General features: G+C 45.3%; 1 protein-coding gene across 8 annotated transcripts in view; it reads right to left on the bottom strand.

Moving 5' to 3' along the window:
- Positions 1–19455, bottom strand: part of ZCCHC2 (zinc finger CCHC-type containing 2) — a 44067-nt gene extending 24612 nt beyond the window's left edge. For 7 of the 8 annotated variants that reach the window (XR_015705665.1, XR_015705667.1, XR_015705673.1 and 4 more), the window contains exons 1-3: positions 18400–19455; positions 4730–4841; positions 1311–1387 (exon numbers count right to left, since the gene is read on the bottom strand). Coding sequence is in view for 4 of the 8 variants with exons in the window: in XM_009475477.2 (XP_009473752.2) it covers positions 1311–1387; positions 4730–4841; positions 18400–19353 (1143 nt within the window). In the remaining 4 variants the exon portion in view is untranslated. Of the gene's footprint in view, positions 1–1310; positions 1388–4729; positions 4844–15340; positions 15355–18373 lie in introns of all 8 variants that reach the window. The other variant, XM_087761811.1, reaches the window with a different exon arrangement.
- Positions 19456–19715: the final 260 nt, after the last annotated feature.

The following is a 19715-nucleotide window of genomic DNA, read 5'->3' as shown; positions in this document are numbered from 1 at the left end:
AGTCCATATGGGCATTTTGTACAAACCCCTCCTATCTACTATTGTATTTTACCTAGTATTCAGTTCACAGACTATTCCAACAAAAGTTCTATGACAACGTTGAAATACTTGGGCAAGTTAACCTTTAAGACTTTGAAGGCTAAATTCCACATGACTGTCCTCAGCAAAAGAAGGGTGCAGAATTTTTTGCAGATTTCACCTTCAGACATGATCAACAACAAGGTATCTGTTGCCCCTACTTTATTTCAAAAACAGAAATAGTATACATGTCAATTTAACTCTAATTTTAAGCTTCTAGTAATACCAGAAAAGACAGGACTCTATAATTCACATCTATTTAGAGAACACAATATCAAACTTTGGGATCAACACATCAGTTTTCAGCTCAAAATGACATTTTTTTTAAGTTTGCCTCTTCAAAGAGCTCCCATGACAAATGGCCAGGTTTGATCCAAACATTCTTTCGTTTGGGGAAAAAAAGTAAAATTTAACTCTGTGTTCAAACCTGGTATACTACCAGACTCTCATCTATTGGCCAAATGACTCATAACGTTAGCCTGTCCTTGCTAAGAAAATTACTACTTTGATTTAATTAGAACATCACCACCAACATCCTTAGCAGCTATTACTTAACACCTACAGCCTTTAGCACCAAACCTCAATACCGAAAGCTTCTTTTCCAAAGCAGTAAGAAGCAGTGTTTCAATTTTGTTTAAAATTTACTCACGTAATTGTTTTACATGTTGCCTCTGGCTATTATAATACATGAAGACTATACCAGGTAGGCCTTCAAGTTTGTTGACATTTTTCGCTTGTTTGTTTTTACCTTAACAAACACACACAACAAAGCCAAAACAAACAAACAAACGCCCAATTTTGTCAAAACCCACAGGAACCATCCTCTTATGGCAAACACTCATGAAAGATCTAAGACGACCACATGACTCCAAGCAATATATAACTGTAGACACAAGAACTGCGCTCCTATGCCACTTGAGCAAACAACTAGTTTTAGAATTCTTTGTAATGCTTACCCCAAATTAGCAAAAGCCAAGTTTTCTGAAGTGATGCCACACCCCCAGCTACGGCTGGTGTTTTACACCTTCCCACCTTATGCTCACAATTACATAAAACACCTGATCTGCACGCAGAATCCAAGACAATTATAGGATAATTCCAAGAATCTCTGAGAATTTTAATGTAATTCAAAATTGTCTTCTGAGCAGGTATTAGAAACAAGCTGTATATATCTACAATACATAGATATCAGGAAGACATTTACTTTAATATTCTGGAGGTTATTTGCTTACTTTAAACGTGTACTCCAAATGTTTGTCAGCCCTTTTTCTTGGTACTCCTTTCAGGGTTATCTTCTCAATGTGTACAGCTGAAAGAAAGACACCAAACATGCCAAAATTACAGTTTGGAAATGTATCTACTTACCTAGCCACTCTGAGAATCACTGTATGCTATTTACTGACTCACACAACCCCACTCTTTCTCAGATGCTATTTTACTATAACAAACTGCAGGGGGCAGGTGGAGCCTTGTTCTCTACAAAGCATTTCTCTGGCCTGACCACAACCCCTTCATTGCACATCATGGAACCTGTGCATTACCCAAGAGCTTACTGAGACTGAAAGTCACATAAATACAACAATATAACACTATAAGTGAAAAGACAATGAAAGGAAGTCAGATTGCGTCTGTACTCCAAGAAGTAACAAGTGCTGATAAAAGCCAGTGACAGTGCCTTCCACATCCACATTTCTGAAACACCCAGTAGTAATGAGAGCAAACTAAGGCGGAAGAACCACATTTCTGAAAGGCACTTAGGTGGAAGGAAACGCTTGGGGAAGGCCTGAAGGAGACAGAAATGACTGGTAGCAAACTGAAAATGAAGAGGAAAAGCAGAAGGCTATTACAATCGTACTGTAAAGAGTATCATTAAATTGAACTGGAAAGGAAGAAAGGTACTTTAAAGTGCTTGCTACTTTAACATTCCTTCCCCATAGTCTACTGTATTCAGCAACAGGCAAGTTTGGGCTGTGACTTGGTAAGCGGCAGCACCATATGACTTTTAGGGTCTGCAGATTTTCTTGAGGGCACATAACATTGTTCAGGAAATACTCTAGATAAAAATCCTCATGTCGCCGAGATGGGCTTTTTCCTTTTTCTGCTATGCTGGCCTAAGAATTCAACAGAATTTTATTCCTTTACAAGCATGAACACATCTTTACATGTAAAAAATTTTATTTAAAAAAGTTTGGCCAGCCCTAGACCATCAATGCTTCCTTTCAATGCTTTTGAAACTTTTTCTTTTTTGGGGGAGGTGGGAGAAGGGAAGAGGGTAGCATTACCAGCTAGTGTTTTCCTTTCAATTTTTAACTGCGTTTTTACATGGGATATATTGGGAATTATGCACAAAAATTAAAAAAATTTTAAAAATCAACCTCCTACAAGTGTATGTAACAAAGCTTATTCTTGCAGATTAGCTAATTACCATTTCATCTAACTTAAACATCTTTAATGAGTTTTGTTAAAGTTACAATTAAAGTATCATCCCCATCGAACATGCCCGTTCTAAGAGAACTAAGTATTAGCAATTTCCTTAAAGGAATAATAAGCCAGCGTATAAACCTAGTGATAGTGTTGCAGCTTCCAATTCTTTTAGTAGAAAGACTGACAAATGCTGAGTGTATGCTGGTTGTAACCCTCTACCTGGGAGTTAGAGTGCTAGACGATCAGTTCATTTTTATCAGTTAATGAAGATTAATTATTACAAAGCAAAGAAATCTGAGATGAGCTAAGGATGCCAGACAATAACATACATCTATATACTGTGAAAAGCTGAATGTTTGATGACCTTAATTTTAACCTGTCTAGTATGGATAAAAGTACTGTTAGAAAAAGGACTATGGCACAACATGAGTTTTGGTGCAGTAAAGTTTCTTAATGGCCAATGTTAAAATTGATACCATCAGCTGAATTGATATTCATAAGTTAATTAAAAAGTTGATTTCCATGCCTGGAACTGAGAATAGTGGTTTAAATTGCATTTCACTACCTGCATATATTTAGCATACTTAATTATGGAAACTAACACCATTAACATTCACAGACAAGCTTCTTTTCTAACAAGGTTGTGTTTATTTTAAACTATTGAATGTTCTCAATGCTAAATATATTTGTCCTCAAGTATAAAGAAATTTTATTACACCATGTAGTACCTTCAATTTCCTTAACTTCTTTTTGTTGCTGTTGCATGCTTCATTGTAATAAGTGACACAACCGGTAATTACGGTGTTGCTGCTGCATAGCTTTAGTTCCACAGTTTCAATAGACAATTTTAAAATTCTGTTTCCACAATCACTCTTTAAATGCTCTAGATGGCTAGATTGAGAAGAAATGTTTGAATATACAAGCCAATGGGGTGTGTTACATCTCTACATTTATTTTGGACACAACACACGCATTCAGGATGATTAAGTCAAGCACGTATACATGACATGGCTTCCGTTGTAAGTATAAGTTAAGATTTCTGAAAATCATATTCCTAACAACTGAGAACAAAAACCATGTTTTATTATCAGTGCTATTTCTAACCCAGTAAGGAGATTCCTGTAGCAGGGACTCCCTTTCTACCACATACCTATATAGCAAATGTTACAAAATGATCCTGATTCTTCACTGTAGTTTCTAACTATGATAATACGAATGCTGAGAAATATTTAAGCTCTTCGCTAGATTCAATTATTCAACTTTTCTGTGCTTCTGTTACTTAATTCAAGAGCGCTGCTAAAGAGAGTCTCCCTTTTGTGTTTCTAATTTATGAATATGAACACTTTGAACTCTGTAGAAGAATTTGAAACAGGTTTGTTGTCTGTAATCTGCCATAATCTTTCTCTGTGTTTTTTTGCAAGGAATTAAAACACTCAAATTGCCTGCCTTCAAAATGTAATTAAATCTCCACAGTAGAGACAAAAGGACATTTATGAGGACAAAAGGAATAGCAATAGTTTTCCCAGACTGACAGCTCTTCACTATCTGCAGGATAGCATAGACTAATTTTGAGTAGACAAGTGATTTGCTAATCTTGTTGGAGAATTAAGGGTAAGAATAAATCTGTTTTCAGTAACGCTCATTTCTTCAAAGAGAAGACACTGTGCTGGCAATTGCACAGAAGTTCTGTTTAAGCTCTGAAGCCTTGTTCTCCTTCTCCCTGACAGAGCCAAAAGACAATTTACTGCTATGGAAAGCCTCTCACTTCTCCAAACTACCACTTCTATAAAACCTCCTAATATGTGTTTTTTCTCTCTTTGTTTTTTAAGACTAATCAAATACAACTGAATCAAGTAGCAAAAGCTATCCACTGTTTCACAGTATCTTCATGTTTAGTTTCGCTTCAAAAATCTAAACACTGTTAATACAACCGCATTAAATTTTCTTGTTTTCTCCAAAATCCCACCTCTTTTCTCAGGAGGAAGCCCATTTGCAATCGATTTTCGTGCATACAGTCACTAATAGTTAGCAGCTAACAAGAATGACAACTTGTTATAATAAAGAAAAGACCAAGCAGGCAACAGAGAAGCTATTATACTTACCAAGCATTGCAGTTTCTCATTCAGACGAACAGCAATACAGATGCAAGATTTCTACAACTCCAGGCAGAGTTTAGCATTCAAAAAAACCTTAAAGTGTTCCTCAAAAGAAACCTCAGACAACATACCTTCTCGTTGAGGTCTATGGGAAGCCACTGGTAGTCCATCATGAGGTGCTGTGGTTCGTTCTAGCAAACTGGTCTCATTACTTGACATGCAGTCACTATGGGAAAAGTCATTCTAAATTGAGAAGGGAAAAAAGGGAAGTGTCTTAATGGAATGTATTATTATCAAAGCTTGCTCTAAACAGCAGAAATTAACAAAAATAAAGTTCCTTATTTGGTATTCTACAGGAGAAAAACCTGAAGCTCTTGACAGTGGCAAAAAGGTGGTCATTAGCCATTTCAATTCTTACTTTTTTATTTATTTATTAAATGTCAACTATAACCTCCAATGTTTCACTGACCTTATTTTAAAAACAGAACAGGGTGGGGGACAGATCGTGTGCCTTTAGGGTATCTCAAGCTGGACAATTCAAGATCATTAGCTCAGAACTTCAGTGCTAATTTACTGTTAGTATGAATCCTTTCAATTACTAACCTGTGAAGTCATCTACTCACTACGCTCTAAACATATTCTCCTCAATTGTATTCATGCCCTGTATCTTTAGCCTGCCACCTCTTCTATATAGGAAATCAGGAACAACTGTTTGGACAGTCCATCAGGACACGTGGTCCTAACAGCTAAATTCACGCACCTCTTACTAACTAACATTCAGAACGCAACCACTTGCCACCAACATCCTCTCTTCCTAGAGGAAAGGACAGACTGAAAGCTCATCTCCCCCCACGTTTGCATGCAGACTTCAAAATTATATACCGAGAATTACTGTTGTTTTAATACAGTGCATAAGAAGGGACAGAACAGGAAGTTGAGGTGCTGGAGCGTGTCCAAAGAAGAGCAACGAAGCTGGTGAAGGGTCTAGAAAATAAGTCCTATGAGGAGCAGCTGAGGGAGCTGCGGTGGCTTAGCCTGGAGAAGAGGAGGCTGAGGGGAGACCTTATTGCTCTCTACAACTACCTGAAAGGAGGTTGTAGCGAGGTGGGGGTCGGTCTCTTCTCCCTAGTAACAAGTGATAGGACAAGAGGAAACGGCCTCAAGCTGCGCCAGGGGAAGTTTAGCTTGGATATTGGGAAAAACTTCTTCACCGAAAGGGTAGTCAGGCACTGGAACAGGCTGCCCAGGGAAGTGGTTGAGTCTCCATCCCTGGAGGTATTTAAAAGACGGGTAGATGTGGTGCTTAGGGACATGGTTTAGCGGTGGACTTGGCAGTGCTAGGCTAACGGTTGGACTTGATGATCTTAAAGGTCTCTTCCAACCTAAACAATTCTATGATTCTATAAAATCATACAAGACAGATAACACAGACAGATAAGTAAGAGAAGAAAGAACAAACTAGGCTAACAATGATAAACTAGAGAGAAGCATTAGATGAGCATTGACCTCAAGTGGATTATCGAGGGTAACAACCATCTATACAATTTTTCCCAAATTAAGATAAAACATTAATGTATCAAGTTACATGGTCTTCAATGACCAGGCCTTGGTAAAAAAAACAAAAACAAAAACAAACTGACCAACCAAGCTAAAATTCAAAAACATTTTAAAATGACCAATGACTTCAGATACAACTGTTTTTGCCCGTTGACCAGTGTAATTCCATGTTTCAAGGAAATGACACATTGCCTTAAAAAGATACATCCACAAAGAACTAGGAAATACTGGAATTACTAGCGAGTTTCTGGATTAATCTATTTTAAGTGAGGCACCTCTATCTGTAACAAGTAGTATAACATGAGCTTAGCAAGTACCTAAATGCCATCAATATGCAAATACCATATTGATGGTAGCAGCAGCAGCAGCGCAGAGGGGAAGAGAAGGTGGTTCTCTGTTTAGCACCACAAATCAACCAAATACTGTTTTTTATTAAGCACTTGAAGCTAAAACAGAGGGTAGGTTTCTTGGGAAAGCTTTCATAAGAAGCAAGTTAAATAGAGTACATTCAATGCACCACAAATATTTAGCAACTGGTCTCTATGAAAACTAGAAGGTAAATTATCTATCTTATTAGTAGCTCTATAAAACAAATAAAATTCCTGGGAGAAATGGATACTTTTTGGAGTAGATGTATATTGCAAGTTCAAAGTCTGTTCCTCTCATTCAGGATGAAGAACATTGCTCTACTGAAAGACCTTCATAAAAGATGGGTAGAGGAAAAATATAAATCTTCAGACAGTACTCTTGTTTTTCAATATAGGAAGCATAAGATTCTGGAAACATGTGCCAGAATATACATGACTTTTTTTTTTTTTGGACTTGCGCAACGTGATGGGACAAACCAGCAGCCAAGACTAGTTTCCTTGTTTAGTACATAGGACCCCAAGACTGTCACAAATGGCAGGCCAGAATGAGGAAGCACAGAGGTGCCAAAAGACATCGGAATCCCCTTGCAGTTTGTGAATTCTTCAATGAACTTCAGATTTGACAGAGGTACCAACTACAACTTGCTTCATCTTACGAAAGCAGCTTTACATCATCTATAGCGTGGGTACAAACTGTGGCAACTCCTAACAATACATTCAACTCATTTAGGACCCAGTAAGTATACAGGCATCAAGCCTGCCCTGGGCATACTGTTAATCTAACTTTCATCAGTCACATCAACAGCAGTACACAATTAGCAAGTGAACATATATGTGCCTTTAGACCGCACTACAGACGGTCTGAGGAACTGAACGACATTTTAGCTGTTTCATCTAAATCAGCGTATGGTTTGTGGTCTACACCGAGTGTCAGTAATTTCAGGTTTCAAAGCAATCAGACTTAAAATATAGAGCATGCTTTGTTTCCTCAAGATAAAACTCTCACCAGTGCCTAGTCACTCAGGAAACAATCTCAGCAACCTTAACTGATCAAAACAGTATTTCATGCTTCAAACATCTAATAAATTATGAGCGCAATGTCAGACTTGGAATAAGAAAGGAAAATAGCTGTATATCAACAAGATTGCATTTTAACAGCTTTAGCAAATTTCCAAGTTTAGTTTAATAAAAAAAAAAAAAAAAAATCACAAGCATGGTCTGGAGAGAGCCACTTTCAGATCTCCTCAAAACTCCCATTGATACTGTTTCATCAGACATTTCATAACAACTGTGGACATAATCAAACCCAAGTACTTAACTTTTTAAGTGTTAACTCTTAGTCATGCATTATTCACAAAACTATTGGCATTTCAGCATGAAAGTTACCCTGTTAAAACTGTGATTCATTTAAGACTGTCCATAAAAAGCACTCCTACTATGATTAACTGGCTGTGTCCAAACTACATAAGCTAACAAGTTTAGCACATATTTTGGTATGAGAATGAATGTTTTCCTGACATGAAATCAAACAACTGAACCAACACTTCTCAAGAAGATCAATATCAACTCTCTGGCAGAAGTAAGGTCTTCCTTAAACTATGGCCACACGCTTTGCCAAAAGCAGCTTTCCTATCTTTCTTCCACACTGCATACAGAAGATGACAGACATTTGAATTAACTCTGACAGAGGCTCTCAAACTATTCAATTTGTTCTACTTTTCTACGATGTCTTTTTCCACCTCTGAAATCATGATTGTAAGAGCTGAAGGCAGTGCTTCATTCATATTAAGGAACAAGCTGCGACTTCCACCTACTCAATTACTTTTTTTTTTTAAATTCACAAATGGATCTAAAAACAATCGAATTTAAAGTCAGGCCTTCTTTTGCATCCAAAGTCAGGCTATTTGTTTTGATTAATGAAAAAATAAATTACAGTCTATTCTAATAAATAATTGCTAGTTAAGAAGTCAAAGAAATTGTGAGAAGTTTTTAGACGAGAGGTGTGGAAGTAAGATTTACTTCAAAGATGTATTCTGCTCGGCTCCTGTTAAAGAAGCATTAAATATTGCTGCTACACCTCCTAGAAATACTAGAATACTGTTTCTCACCTAACATAGACATCATCTTTGTAACAGTGTTCAAATATTTTTGCAGAAAATTATTCTAGAATGGTCACTTTTCTATCCATGGCAGTGTTCTGTACCAGGTGAACTACAACCACATTTGAAGGCTCCCTCTAAATCGCAAAATATAACATGGTTCAAACCTGTATTTAAACAAGTCCTGACACTGATGATTTTATAAATCATCATAACTGTAAAAAAGTTCATAATTTATTCACTTGAAAAATTCTTCACCTAGAAAGTCAAACCCATAATATGTACTGCACGTATTCTGTGACTGACAGCTTTCACAATACCTAGTGGAACGCAGGAGGTAGACCATAGGGTAATCCAGGGCAGTCATAGCTTTACCTTACAGCTTACAGCCTGCAAGGGCTGCCTCTGTGCCAGCTCCAGATCCTATCTTAAGCTGCATTACAACTCTTCACATTTGGTGTTAACTACTACGACAGTCCTACATCAAACACTCACAAGTAACCAAAACACAAGCGGCATTGTCAGAGCAGACAACTCTGGCACGCAAGTGACTGGAAAGTCTAGGCAGTCCGGAGGGCTAATGAATATTAAGAGCGACATCATGGGTTGCTACCTGGTGCCAGTCACACCACAAACACGAGTCCTTTAAAACTGACTATGCTGCCGAGGAATTCCTGTCGATGGTCATGCTGTGTAGCGCTAATTGTGCTAGTCATTTCCTGTCAAGAAATAAAATGGATTCACACAACACATGCAAGTGTAAGGTTAATTCTTGCATACGCCTTTGTCACTGTAAGGCTTTCACATGTAAGGGTTCACTGCAGCTCATAGTGCTGCTGCTAATGACTAAAGTATAGTGAAGCAAGAAATGTGGGTGGCCCCAAACCAGTTGCCAGATAATTAATTTGGTAATCACACAGACCTTTGGGATGGGCTAGAGGATTAACTACATTTCTCCTGGAAAGTGAAATGAGCTAAGAGAGCGCTCTAAAAATTGTCTGCTCTCACAATCTACACCAGAGTTTTGTATCCAAGACATCTTTCCTCGTATGGTTGAAAGCAAGTATCATATTAAAAAAAAAAAAACCACCTATCGCTTGAGATGTTTCCCATGACTGTAAAGACAAGCCCCAAATATCTAAAGTGGAGAGCCATCCTGCTCGGAAGGACGTTACTCTGTATAACTAACTGAGCAAATCTCAGCTAGTCTACACATGACACATGTTCAGACTCAGCCTTCTATTAAAAATGTCATGCTGGTATTGGTTTGGCAATACGTAATGAAATCTGTTATCGGATAGCCTACTAATCATCATGAGCAAGTGATTGATGCACATAAGTCTTCTGATGTTTGCATTGCACTTTCATAAAAGAACTATTCATGCGTCAGCTCTGATGAACACTAACAAGGGAAACCTGCTTACAGCAGCTGGACAGCTTGATTAGTTCTACATGCCCAAATATGAAAGCTTATTTTTCTGCAAGACTTCAGTAAATGTGCTGTTAGGGACAGCACTACTTAGCTTTGCAGGCTGTGCAGATGTAAACTGGCACAGCTCTTTCATTCATGTACAAGTGGGAACTGGCAAACAAAACCAGATGAAAGAAGGCATCTTGGAAGAATCAAGGTCTAACTCATGATCATGCGTTATCAACTACAGCATCTGCACCTTAGAGAAATTTGAGTGATGTCAGAATAATCATTAATAGATGTGGTGCCCGTTACAAGACCAAGGCCACAATTTGCTTAAAACAATCCTTACAAGCTACCACCTGTATTGCTTCACAACTGTGATCCGCAGATACGTAGCTACACAGCTATGTTAGCACAAAGGCTAAATATCACCTCTTCAGAAGCAACAATCAGCTGAAACTGCATGCGTACTTGTGTGCTGCTGAACCCTCTCTTGATGACAACAGCAGCAAGGAAGCAGCCTTACTCAAGACTTGATCTGCCCCCATCACCTAATTCTTGCTGTTTGTTGCTTGGATATAGGGATAGAACATTCATGCCATCTTACACTTAAACGGAAATCCAGCACGTGCATTTAAGACTCACAAATGCAAACATACAAGGCAGCAATGCTTCAAAATCTGTTTAATGTTGACAACTGTTGATGCAACAGATTGCCTCCCATGAAACAAATCCACTGCTGTCTTGGACAAGCTGCTAGCCAAATGCAAGATCAAGACTGAAGACAATTGCCCACCTGACATTGCTGCAAAGTTACGCTTCAGTTTGCAAGCTTTGAACTATGCAATGGCACTGTCCGATTGATTTGAGATGCAGAGAGCTGTCCTACAAGACTAAGAACAGACTCGGCCTCAAGATCTAAGACCACAAAGATCTACCAGGTGATCTCTCTTTTGGCCACAGCCAACAAACAACTTAAATGCTTCCTTGTTAACTTATCTTTTCACATGCAGAATCAACCTCCAGAACAACAACGCTTATTCCACATAGAATCACAGGCTGGAGAAAGGGGCTGACAGGAACCTCATGAAGTTCAACAAGGGGAAGCACAAAGTCCTGCACCTGGGGAGGAACAACTACAGGCACCACACAAGCTGGGGCCCAACCAGCTAGAAAGCAGCTTTGCAGAAAAGGACCTATACATACAAAAATGCATATACATACGTCTGAAGGGAGGGTAAAAGAGGATGGAGCTGGGCTCTTCTCAGTGGTGCCCAGTGACAGGACCAGAGGCAGTGGGCACAAACTGAAACACAGGAGGTTCCCTCTGAACATCAGGAAACACTTTTTCACTGTGAGGGTGACCAAGCACTGGCACAGGTTGCCCAGAGGGGTGGTGGAGTCTCCATCCTTGGAGATATTCAAAAGCTGCCTGGACATGGTCCTGGGCAACCAGCCGTAGGTGGCCCTGCTTGAGCAGGGGAGGTGGTGGACAAGACAACCTCCAGAGGTCCCAGCCAACCTCAGTCATTTTGTGGTTCTCTGACCAGACATAAAATCCCATAATATGCGAAATAAAAGCCTGACTGCCTGAATGTACGGTTCAAATGGATAACGTGCAACTGCTCTATTAACTCATATCTAGTAAGGTGGACTGCGCAGAGAGAATGCATAGTTGCCCAAGAGTACTTTAAGGCATATTTGTTTAGCGAAACTATTTTAAGAGCTCACTTGTGAGAGGCAGCAACAAAACACTATGAGGGAGACAGAAACCTTTTGAAAAAACATCAGCTGACTCAGGGAGGAAAAGCACACCATATGACAGCTTCAGCAATCACATATTGACTAACTTGTAGCACTGTGAAGTCATGACAATTTTGAGACAAAGGGCATACCAACCTCTTACGCAGCATTAACAACTTCAGCTACCAAGGCCTGTGGCAATTATACTTGAAGTACCAGACATGTCAGCTACAGCAATGATTTACAATGCTGGGGGAATACCGCACCTTGTGTTCGCTAGAAATGCCGCATGTTCTGCCTCTAAGTCTCATCTGCATCTGAGCTTTTAACTGGACTTAAACCACAGCTTCAGTCCAACCTAGCTCAAGTAGAGAACTTGGAAGCTAAAGGCAGCAATGCAACAGTTCAGATGTTACTGCGTTGCCAAGTTGGTTGCTCATCCAACACCTTTGTATAACTTCAGTCCTGTTACAACGGTCTGTTGAGTGAAGAAGAAGAAAACAACTTGAATGTATTAGTTCAGATTGATACAAAAAAATATTCTCACCGGAAAGATTTAAAAAACATTTGCCCCTTAAGAGTGGGTCACTGAAGTACAATCAGTACTGAGAAGAGACGACGCCTTCGTTACTACTTTTAACTACCGGCAGAGGGTAATGTGTCATTTTGTCCAATTCTTGAACTCAAGAGGTCTAAGCAGCATAGTTTAAAAGTATTCTTTCATGTATGGCAGTTCCGAATAACAGAAAATCTCTCTGTCATGTTCTCTCTCACTCTTAAGACACTTCCCAAGGCATTACATCTCCTTTCACTTTTAAAAGTATTTTTACTTTCTTCTCCCAAAAAGGACAAGGTGAAGAGGTTGAGGAAAGGCAAGAAGCTCATGAAGGAATGCAGCTTCCAGCCAGATCTCTGAGCTTGTCCTCTGTAAGCTTCGGTCTCTGAAAGTATAAACCCTTAGACTTGTAGGATACTACAGAAATTCCCTAAGTCTCGGAGGAAAAGTAGACATTTAGTATTAATTATAGTTAATGCAGAATCAACTGTACTGTTTTCTAGGGCAGCTACGGCTAGACACCAATATTGGCAAGTAAATGAGGTGACAGAGATTTAAGTAGGCAGAATCCTGCAGACTTCAGTGGTTTCATGGATACAGCTGTCTTACTGCTGCTGTCTGCATCCTTTTCTGCAGCTCTTTAGGAAAAAGAGCTCAGAGTCCTCGGTACTCCAAGCCCAGTGAGATCCTGCTGTCTACAAATAAGTCTACACTGGGCAACACTGAAAACTGGACCACAGCTTAACAACACTCATCTTAAGCACAAACATTAGGAAGTCATGGGTATATTTTTCAATGCCCCCAGTGCTCATTTAATACGTTGGAGAAGAAACTGGCATGGAAAACAGCGAGAGGCTGATTAACCCTGGTATAAAGGGACTGGGCAAGGCTACAAACTTGCCTTGTCCTAACACCTCATATATAGAACTAGATGACTAAAACAACTGAGAGCAGTGAAAGGTTTTACTCCGCAATTTCCTGGAGCATTAGCATGCATGTTTATAGACAGAAGTCTTTCATTTTAGGCATTGTCTTTTATCTACTTATGACTTCCTTTCCAGAAGACTTCCAGTAATGTTTCTGGAAGTCCCTAACTTCTGTTTGGAGTCAGAGAAATTCCTGTTCAGAGACAAGGGTTAGGTTCACTGAGGGAGCCAGAATACTTTTTATCTCAGCATGCAAAACTTGTAAAACATTCGTATTTTCCTGGAGCATACCACCATTTAGAAGATCTTTGCCACGAGTAAAATGACATTTTTTATCTTTCTCTCTCTTATTTAAACCAGACTCTGAAGACACACTTTTCCTTATACTCAATTCTATGACACTAAAAAGAGTACACTGCAGCTTAAAAATGGGATTGCCTGTATTTTTGTTTCCACAGACAGAGCTCTCAGATTCTAAAATTAAGTTCTACTACCTTGTTCTGCTGCAAGTCACTGAAGATCAATTATAAAAGCACTCTTCTAATCTGCAGACAAAATATCCTATAAATAGAAGCCTACTAAGAAAAATACTCTGTAAATAGAAACTTTCCCTTTGTTTGTAAGCAGAGACTTTTTCTGTAAAGAATCCTCCAGCCAGCTAATTACAATACTATTCAGCAAACCATTATCTCCAGGAGATTGCTTATTTCAAGAGAACCTTAGTTCTATTACGCTCAAGTATGCCTGATTACATGTCCTAGCGTCTAACACAAGCCACATTTATTATGCTAGCACATATTCAGACCTCCTTCAGTATTTCAGCATTCTGATCTCAGGTCTTGGATGGGATGGAGCAAGGTAAGCGATAAAGTCAAACAGCTTTGATACCGACGCACTTGTTAAACAAATATAATCAACACGAGAATTAAGCTATGCGTTCTGTTACTTAAACTAATGTATATAGTAGTCTCAGCAGACTCTTTGCACACTAATGCTTGTTTCATGACTACAGATGTGAATGCTGCTGATTTAGTCTTATACTTCAACTTTCGACTCAAAGTTCATATTCTGCACAGCTTAATGTACCAATGACTTTTTTTCCAAAAGGTGTTATTATAAACTACATCTTCATTTAAAAATCTGCAAGTAGTATCAAGTGTTTCTACCTTAAGTAAAAAAGTATTTCAGAATACTTTCTTAAAGAAACAAAGTTTATGCAATTATAAGGCAATCCTACCTCTTCTCATCCCACCCCAACAGTCCTATCTCCTACAACTTTTGAATTTATCAGCCATTTCCAGCTAAATTTGTTAAAAAGTATCACTAAGAAACATTAAGTTTTTAAAAGATCATTAAAATAGAAGACCAAAAAGATCAACAATTCTGTTAATCCTTTGTCAAGAAGCAACTTTAATGTGAGCTCAGTCGTATCAGACGGCACGGATCCTATCCAGAAATCATAATCCCAATCATGGGAAAAAGCAAACTGCTTTATGTTCTAGTAGATCACCCACAAATTCTTTGTAGGCGAACCTCTCAAGTTCTGCTCCTCATTATAGCTACACGTTACAGCGCCTTGAAACCTCAAACCAAGCCATTCTGTTAGATGTGCCACATGCAATAACGTAGTCCTTGCCCTAAGGAATTCAGAGTCTCAACTTGACAAATCAACTACCTGGTTCAATTCCAGTCTGAACTCCATCACCTCTGTCGGCTGATTTCTCATCACCGTTGCTTGCCATCGGGCCATATTATTTCACAGGTCACGTGAACAACAGCTCTCCTACCACCTTCAGACTGTTCAGAAGACACGAGCTGAGAAAGCCCGGGAGCGTTACGGAAGGGAAGACCAGGGCTGAGCTGGCAGCCTCTCAGCACAGAACTTCTCTTGCCGTTTACCTGCTCGATAAACCGGGCACGCCACAGCCCCTCTCGAGACAGGCCGTGCTTGCGGCAAACCCTTCCCGCAAAGACGCCGGGCTCCCCCCGCGGCCCAGGCGCCCCCCCTCGGCGGAGGGCCGCGGGGCACCCCGCTGCGGGCAGGGACGGCTCCTCACGCCAGGGCCCGGGCGGGCCCGAGCGCCCGCGGGCCGCTCCCGCCCCACGGCAGCGGGCGGCACGCGCCGGCACACCGCCCTCCCATTGGGCGGCCGGGAGCGCGGGCCCCCGCCAACCTCCGGGGGCGGCGGGACCGGCGCGTGATTGGGCCCACGCGCCGCTACGTCGGCGCGGGACGGCCGAGACCCTCCCCGTTATGCAACAGCGGGCGCCTCCCCCCCCCCGCCGCGGGACGGAGAGGAAACCGCCCTGGGGGCACGTGACCAGGAGCGCAGGCTCCGCCGCCGCCATCTTGAACGGGGGCGGGAAGCGGCGGTGGCCAGCAGTCACCGCATCCCCGCCCGGGGAGGTCTCTGGCCGGGCGGCTCGGCGGGGACCGGCCCCTTCGCCCCCGCTGGCACGGCGGGGGAGGGCGGAGGGGAGCAGGGGCTGTGCCCTGGCGGGGCGGGGAGGCGCCATGATCGATCCGTTCTCGCCGCAAACAAAGCGAGAGGTCACCCCCGCCCCCCCGGCCGTTCTCGGGCCGGGACAGGGGAGAGACCAACGGGCCGCCACGGTGCTCTTTGAGTTGGGGTCCGCCCCCCCATCGGTCCTTCCGCCCCGGCAGAACCCGGCTGTCCCTATTTAACGGGGGAGGAGAAAGTTCACGTCCTTCTCCCGGGTGCGGCCATTGCAAAACGTGACAGGAACCGCCTGCTCCGGGCTCTTCCCCTGCCGCCCCGAGGCGCGGCGGCGAGGCGGGCGGGCCCCGGGGGCACGGCCCAGGCCGGGGCAGGCTGGAAGGGCGCAGGGCATCGCCAGCATCCCGAGGGCGGGAGGTGAAGCTGCCTCTGCTGCACGGCTGCTGCCTGCTTGGCCACAGAGCGGTTATAACCACAGAGAAAGCCCAGCCCTCCCGACCCGAGGCCAGCCGAAGGAAAAATTCAGAGGTCTTTACGAACCGTTTCAGTTCACAAATGCAGAGCCCTAAAGGCACTTAAATTTCAGAGAGCAAAGGGGGGTAAAAAGCCTGCGGACATCTGACAGGATTTTAAATCAAGTCCAATTTAACAGTACAGCTGCATTTTGCCAGGGAAGTCTCTAGCTGCGCTACTAGCTCCGTTCCCTCCAGTGTCTTTCTGCGAGGGTCCCACCGCCCCTGGGAACGCAAACTGAAAATACTCAGCAGAACCCATCAATTCCTGTGTTCCCTGTCAGCCATTATTTCCCAGAAGAGGCTCTGCTGTATTTACAATTCAACCATGAAGAAAGGGTTGGGAAAGCCTAGGGAAGGGATGCCGTTTCAGTCCTGCGTGGACTCGGGAATATGTGATGTGCATGTTCAGCCAAGCTGACTCGGGTCTCAGTGTTCCCCGAGTAAACGAAACCACCACAACTTGGAAGGCTGCTTTTACGCCGAAGCCAGAACGCTGCACAAAACAGACTGCAAGTCCAGCAGTTCCTGAGAGCCTGGTCTCCTCATGCATGTGGTGGGGCAGACTGAGCCGCTACGGCCGATGGGCCAGCCTCAGGCGGGAAGCGTGCTTCCACTTATCAGCACTCTAAACCAAACCCAGCAAGAAGAGTGTCCAGCCTTACCACTTCCTGTGACTCGATCTTCTCCCCCTAAAGATGGGCTTCCAGGATTCATTCTGGGATAGAGCTAGGCTTGATGCAGGTCAATGGGCCAAAATACACACTTTTTGGACTTACGCTACAAATTCATTATGGTTTCGGTACCGTAACATCTACCTGCTAGTTTATGACTTACCAAGTGTGCTTTGGCCTTGAAATGATACAAGCATGTACTTAATGTATTTGAAGGCTTAGAAATTCATCCCTACCTCCTCCAAGTACTCCTCAAGAGCATGTCCCGTCTTCACCAGACAGAAGAAGGAGCCATGCCTTGCATAAAACAGTGTCCTAGGAGTGGCTGAATTGGCCAGCACTGCAAGCAAACTTAGAAACAAAACCCCAAGCCCCCAACCCTTACTGTTTTGTGCCTTTTTCTGTTAAGTACCCGATGACAACCTGATGCGTTCGGTTGAACAGCATCACAAACACCCACCTTCCAGCCCTGTCTCCCCCTTTGCACGAGAGGCCACCTATAGACCAAAACCTGCAGAGCTCCGAGACGATGGCTTGGGTTGCATAAATGTGGGGCAGATCGCAAAGCCGACGCTCGCTCGTCAAGAGGGCAGCACCGAATGGCGCTGGGGGAAAGCCTCAGCTTACACACAGCTGCTGCACAGGGGAGTGCTTCGGTGCCACTCACCCTCGGCGACAGCCACCTTCGAGCAACAAGTGGCACATCTGCTTTCAAGATGTGCTTTGCTGTTTCCTGACAGCCACCCAGAAAATCAGCTCTTCTCTGGACAGAAGCTCCCGTTGTGACATTTTAATTCGCTCCTTCAGCAGAACGATGACCACCCCTTCCCCAGCGTCTTCAGCCACCTCGCTGAAGGTGGCTTCCCAGAGAAGCAGCCTCGGAGCCTCTGAGCCCTGCCCTGATCCTTGCCCAGTCCCATTTGGGGGGGAGCAGGTTCCACATAACAATTATTTCAAGGCGTTCTGCTGTTTCAAGCCCCCAGAGAACGCTCTCTTAGGCCGCATGGTTTCTATCGAGCATTATTATTATTTTTACAAGTTTAGCCAAGCTGCCACTCGTACTTCTGCCTCGCACAACTTCTTCAGCGGCCTGCGGCGTACGAGGCAGCGGGTCGAGCTGCAGCAGCGCCCTGCGCCCCAGCCAGTCGGGATTCAAAGGGCCGAGCTCCGGAAAGCATGGCAGGCTAGAAAAAGAAGTCCTCCCTCCTCCCTCCCTCCCCAGTCCTACTACGTCATAGTCAGGCACTGTTACGGCACAACCAGAAATTCGTACTGGACACTCGACAGCAGCTCGGGGGGGGGGGGGGGGCGGCCGGCCGGGGCCTACACTGCCGGGGGGGAGGGGGGGCAGGACGAGCGAGAGGGAAAGGCAAGGCGAGCGTCCGCCCTCAGCCCCTCCAACATGGGGAGGGGGCGACGGGAGAGGGAGGAGGAGGGGGACGAAAGCTCCCGGTGAGATGGCGCAGCGGGAAGCGCGCAGGACGCGGCGTTACCTGGGCTGGGTGGCGGCCGAAGCCCCCCTCCTCCTCCTGGTCCCCGCACAAGGCCCTCCGCAGCCGCTCCAGGTGCTCCCGCAGGGTGACCCGCTGGTGGAAGGAAAAGGCCGGGTGCAGCGAGGCCATGGTGAAGAGCAGCAGCAGCTCCTCCTGGGCGCCGAAGCCCAGGCCCTGGGCGGCGGGGAGGCCGGCCTGCCCGTTTTCTCCCGCTCCGTCCATCACCACCACCACGTCCTCCTCCTCGGCCCCCTCCTCCTCGGCAGCGCCCGCTGGGGGCCGCCGCGCCGGGCAGCTCTGCAGGATGGAGTCCACCTGGGGCAGGAGGCGGTGGAGGCGGCCGGCGGCCTCCCGGTTCTCGGAGCCCAGCAGGGCCAGGTAGACGATCAGCTTGGAGCGCACGGCCGGGTCGCGGAAGTCGCCGAGCTGCCCGGGGTCGCTGAGCCCGTTGGCCTTCGCCTCCGAGTCGCGGAGGCAGTGGTAGTCCTTGCGGGCCAGGTCCTCCAGGCAGGAGCCCAGGAACCGCAGCTCCAGCGGGTTGCACAGGTCCAGCAGCCCCACCATGAACTCCAGCCGCTGCGCCGAGCCCAGCACCAGCCCGAACCACTCGTACACCGTCTCCTTGTCGGTGCGGGCCGCCGCCGAGCCGGGCCCGCCGCCGCCGCCGCCCGGAGCGGTGAGGGCGGTGGGGGGGGGCGGCGGGCCAGGCCCCGGCCCCGGCCCCGGCCCCAAGCCGTGCAGCTGGCTCGGCCTCTCCGGCCCGCACCCCCTCCCCCCGGCGGCGCCCCCGCGGGCCGGCGCCCGGGGCACCTGCTGCAGCTGGAGGTGACAGTCCAGGGCGCCGCCGGGCTCCTTCAGCCCCAGCCCCGCGGCTGCCGCCGCCGCCGCCGCCGCCTCTTCCACCGCCGCCGCCTTGTGGCTCGTCTGCTTCAGGGGCAGCTTCATCTTCAGCATCCTCGGCACGGGGGGGGCGCGGGCATCCGACGGGGCCCGGCTCCGGGAGGGGGCCCGGCCCGGCGGCGGAGGGACGGGGCCGGGGCCGGGGCCGGGGCCGGGGCCGGGAGGGGGGGGACGCGGCGCGGCCGGGGGCGGCGGTCAGGAGGAGCCGCTCATGCTGCCGCGGCCCTGCCGGCGCGGGAGAGGCGCGCGCAGGGGCAACGGTCCCGGCGTGTGCGCGCGTGGGGAGTGGGCGGGAGGGTGGGGGAAGGGCGGGCCTCGCCGGCGGCAGCGGCGCCTGCGGCTCCCGCGGCGGTTCCCCCTCCCCCCCTGCCCCGGCGCCCGTGCCCGTGCGCGCGCCCGGCGGCCCTCGCGCCTGT

Source organism: Nipponia nippon, unplaced genomic scaffold (assembly GCF_047370975.1).
Source record: "Nipponia nippon isolate SJK-2023a ecotype South Korea unplaced genomic scaffold, ASM4737097v1 scaffold_1, whole genome shotgun sequence".
Taxonomy (NCBI): domain Eukaryota; kingdom Metazoa; phylum Chordata; class Aves; order Pelecaniformes; family Threskiornithidae; genus Nipponia; species Nipponia nippon.
Note: the sequence above shows the minus strand (reverse complement) of the source record. Positions and strands in the feature narration are given on the sequence as shown.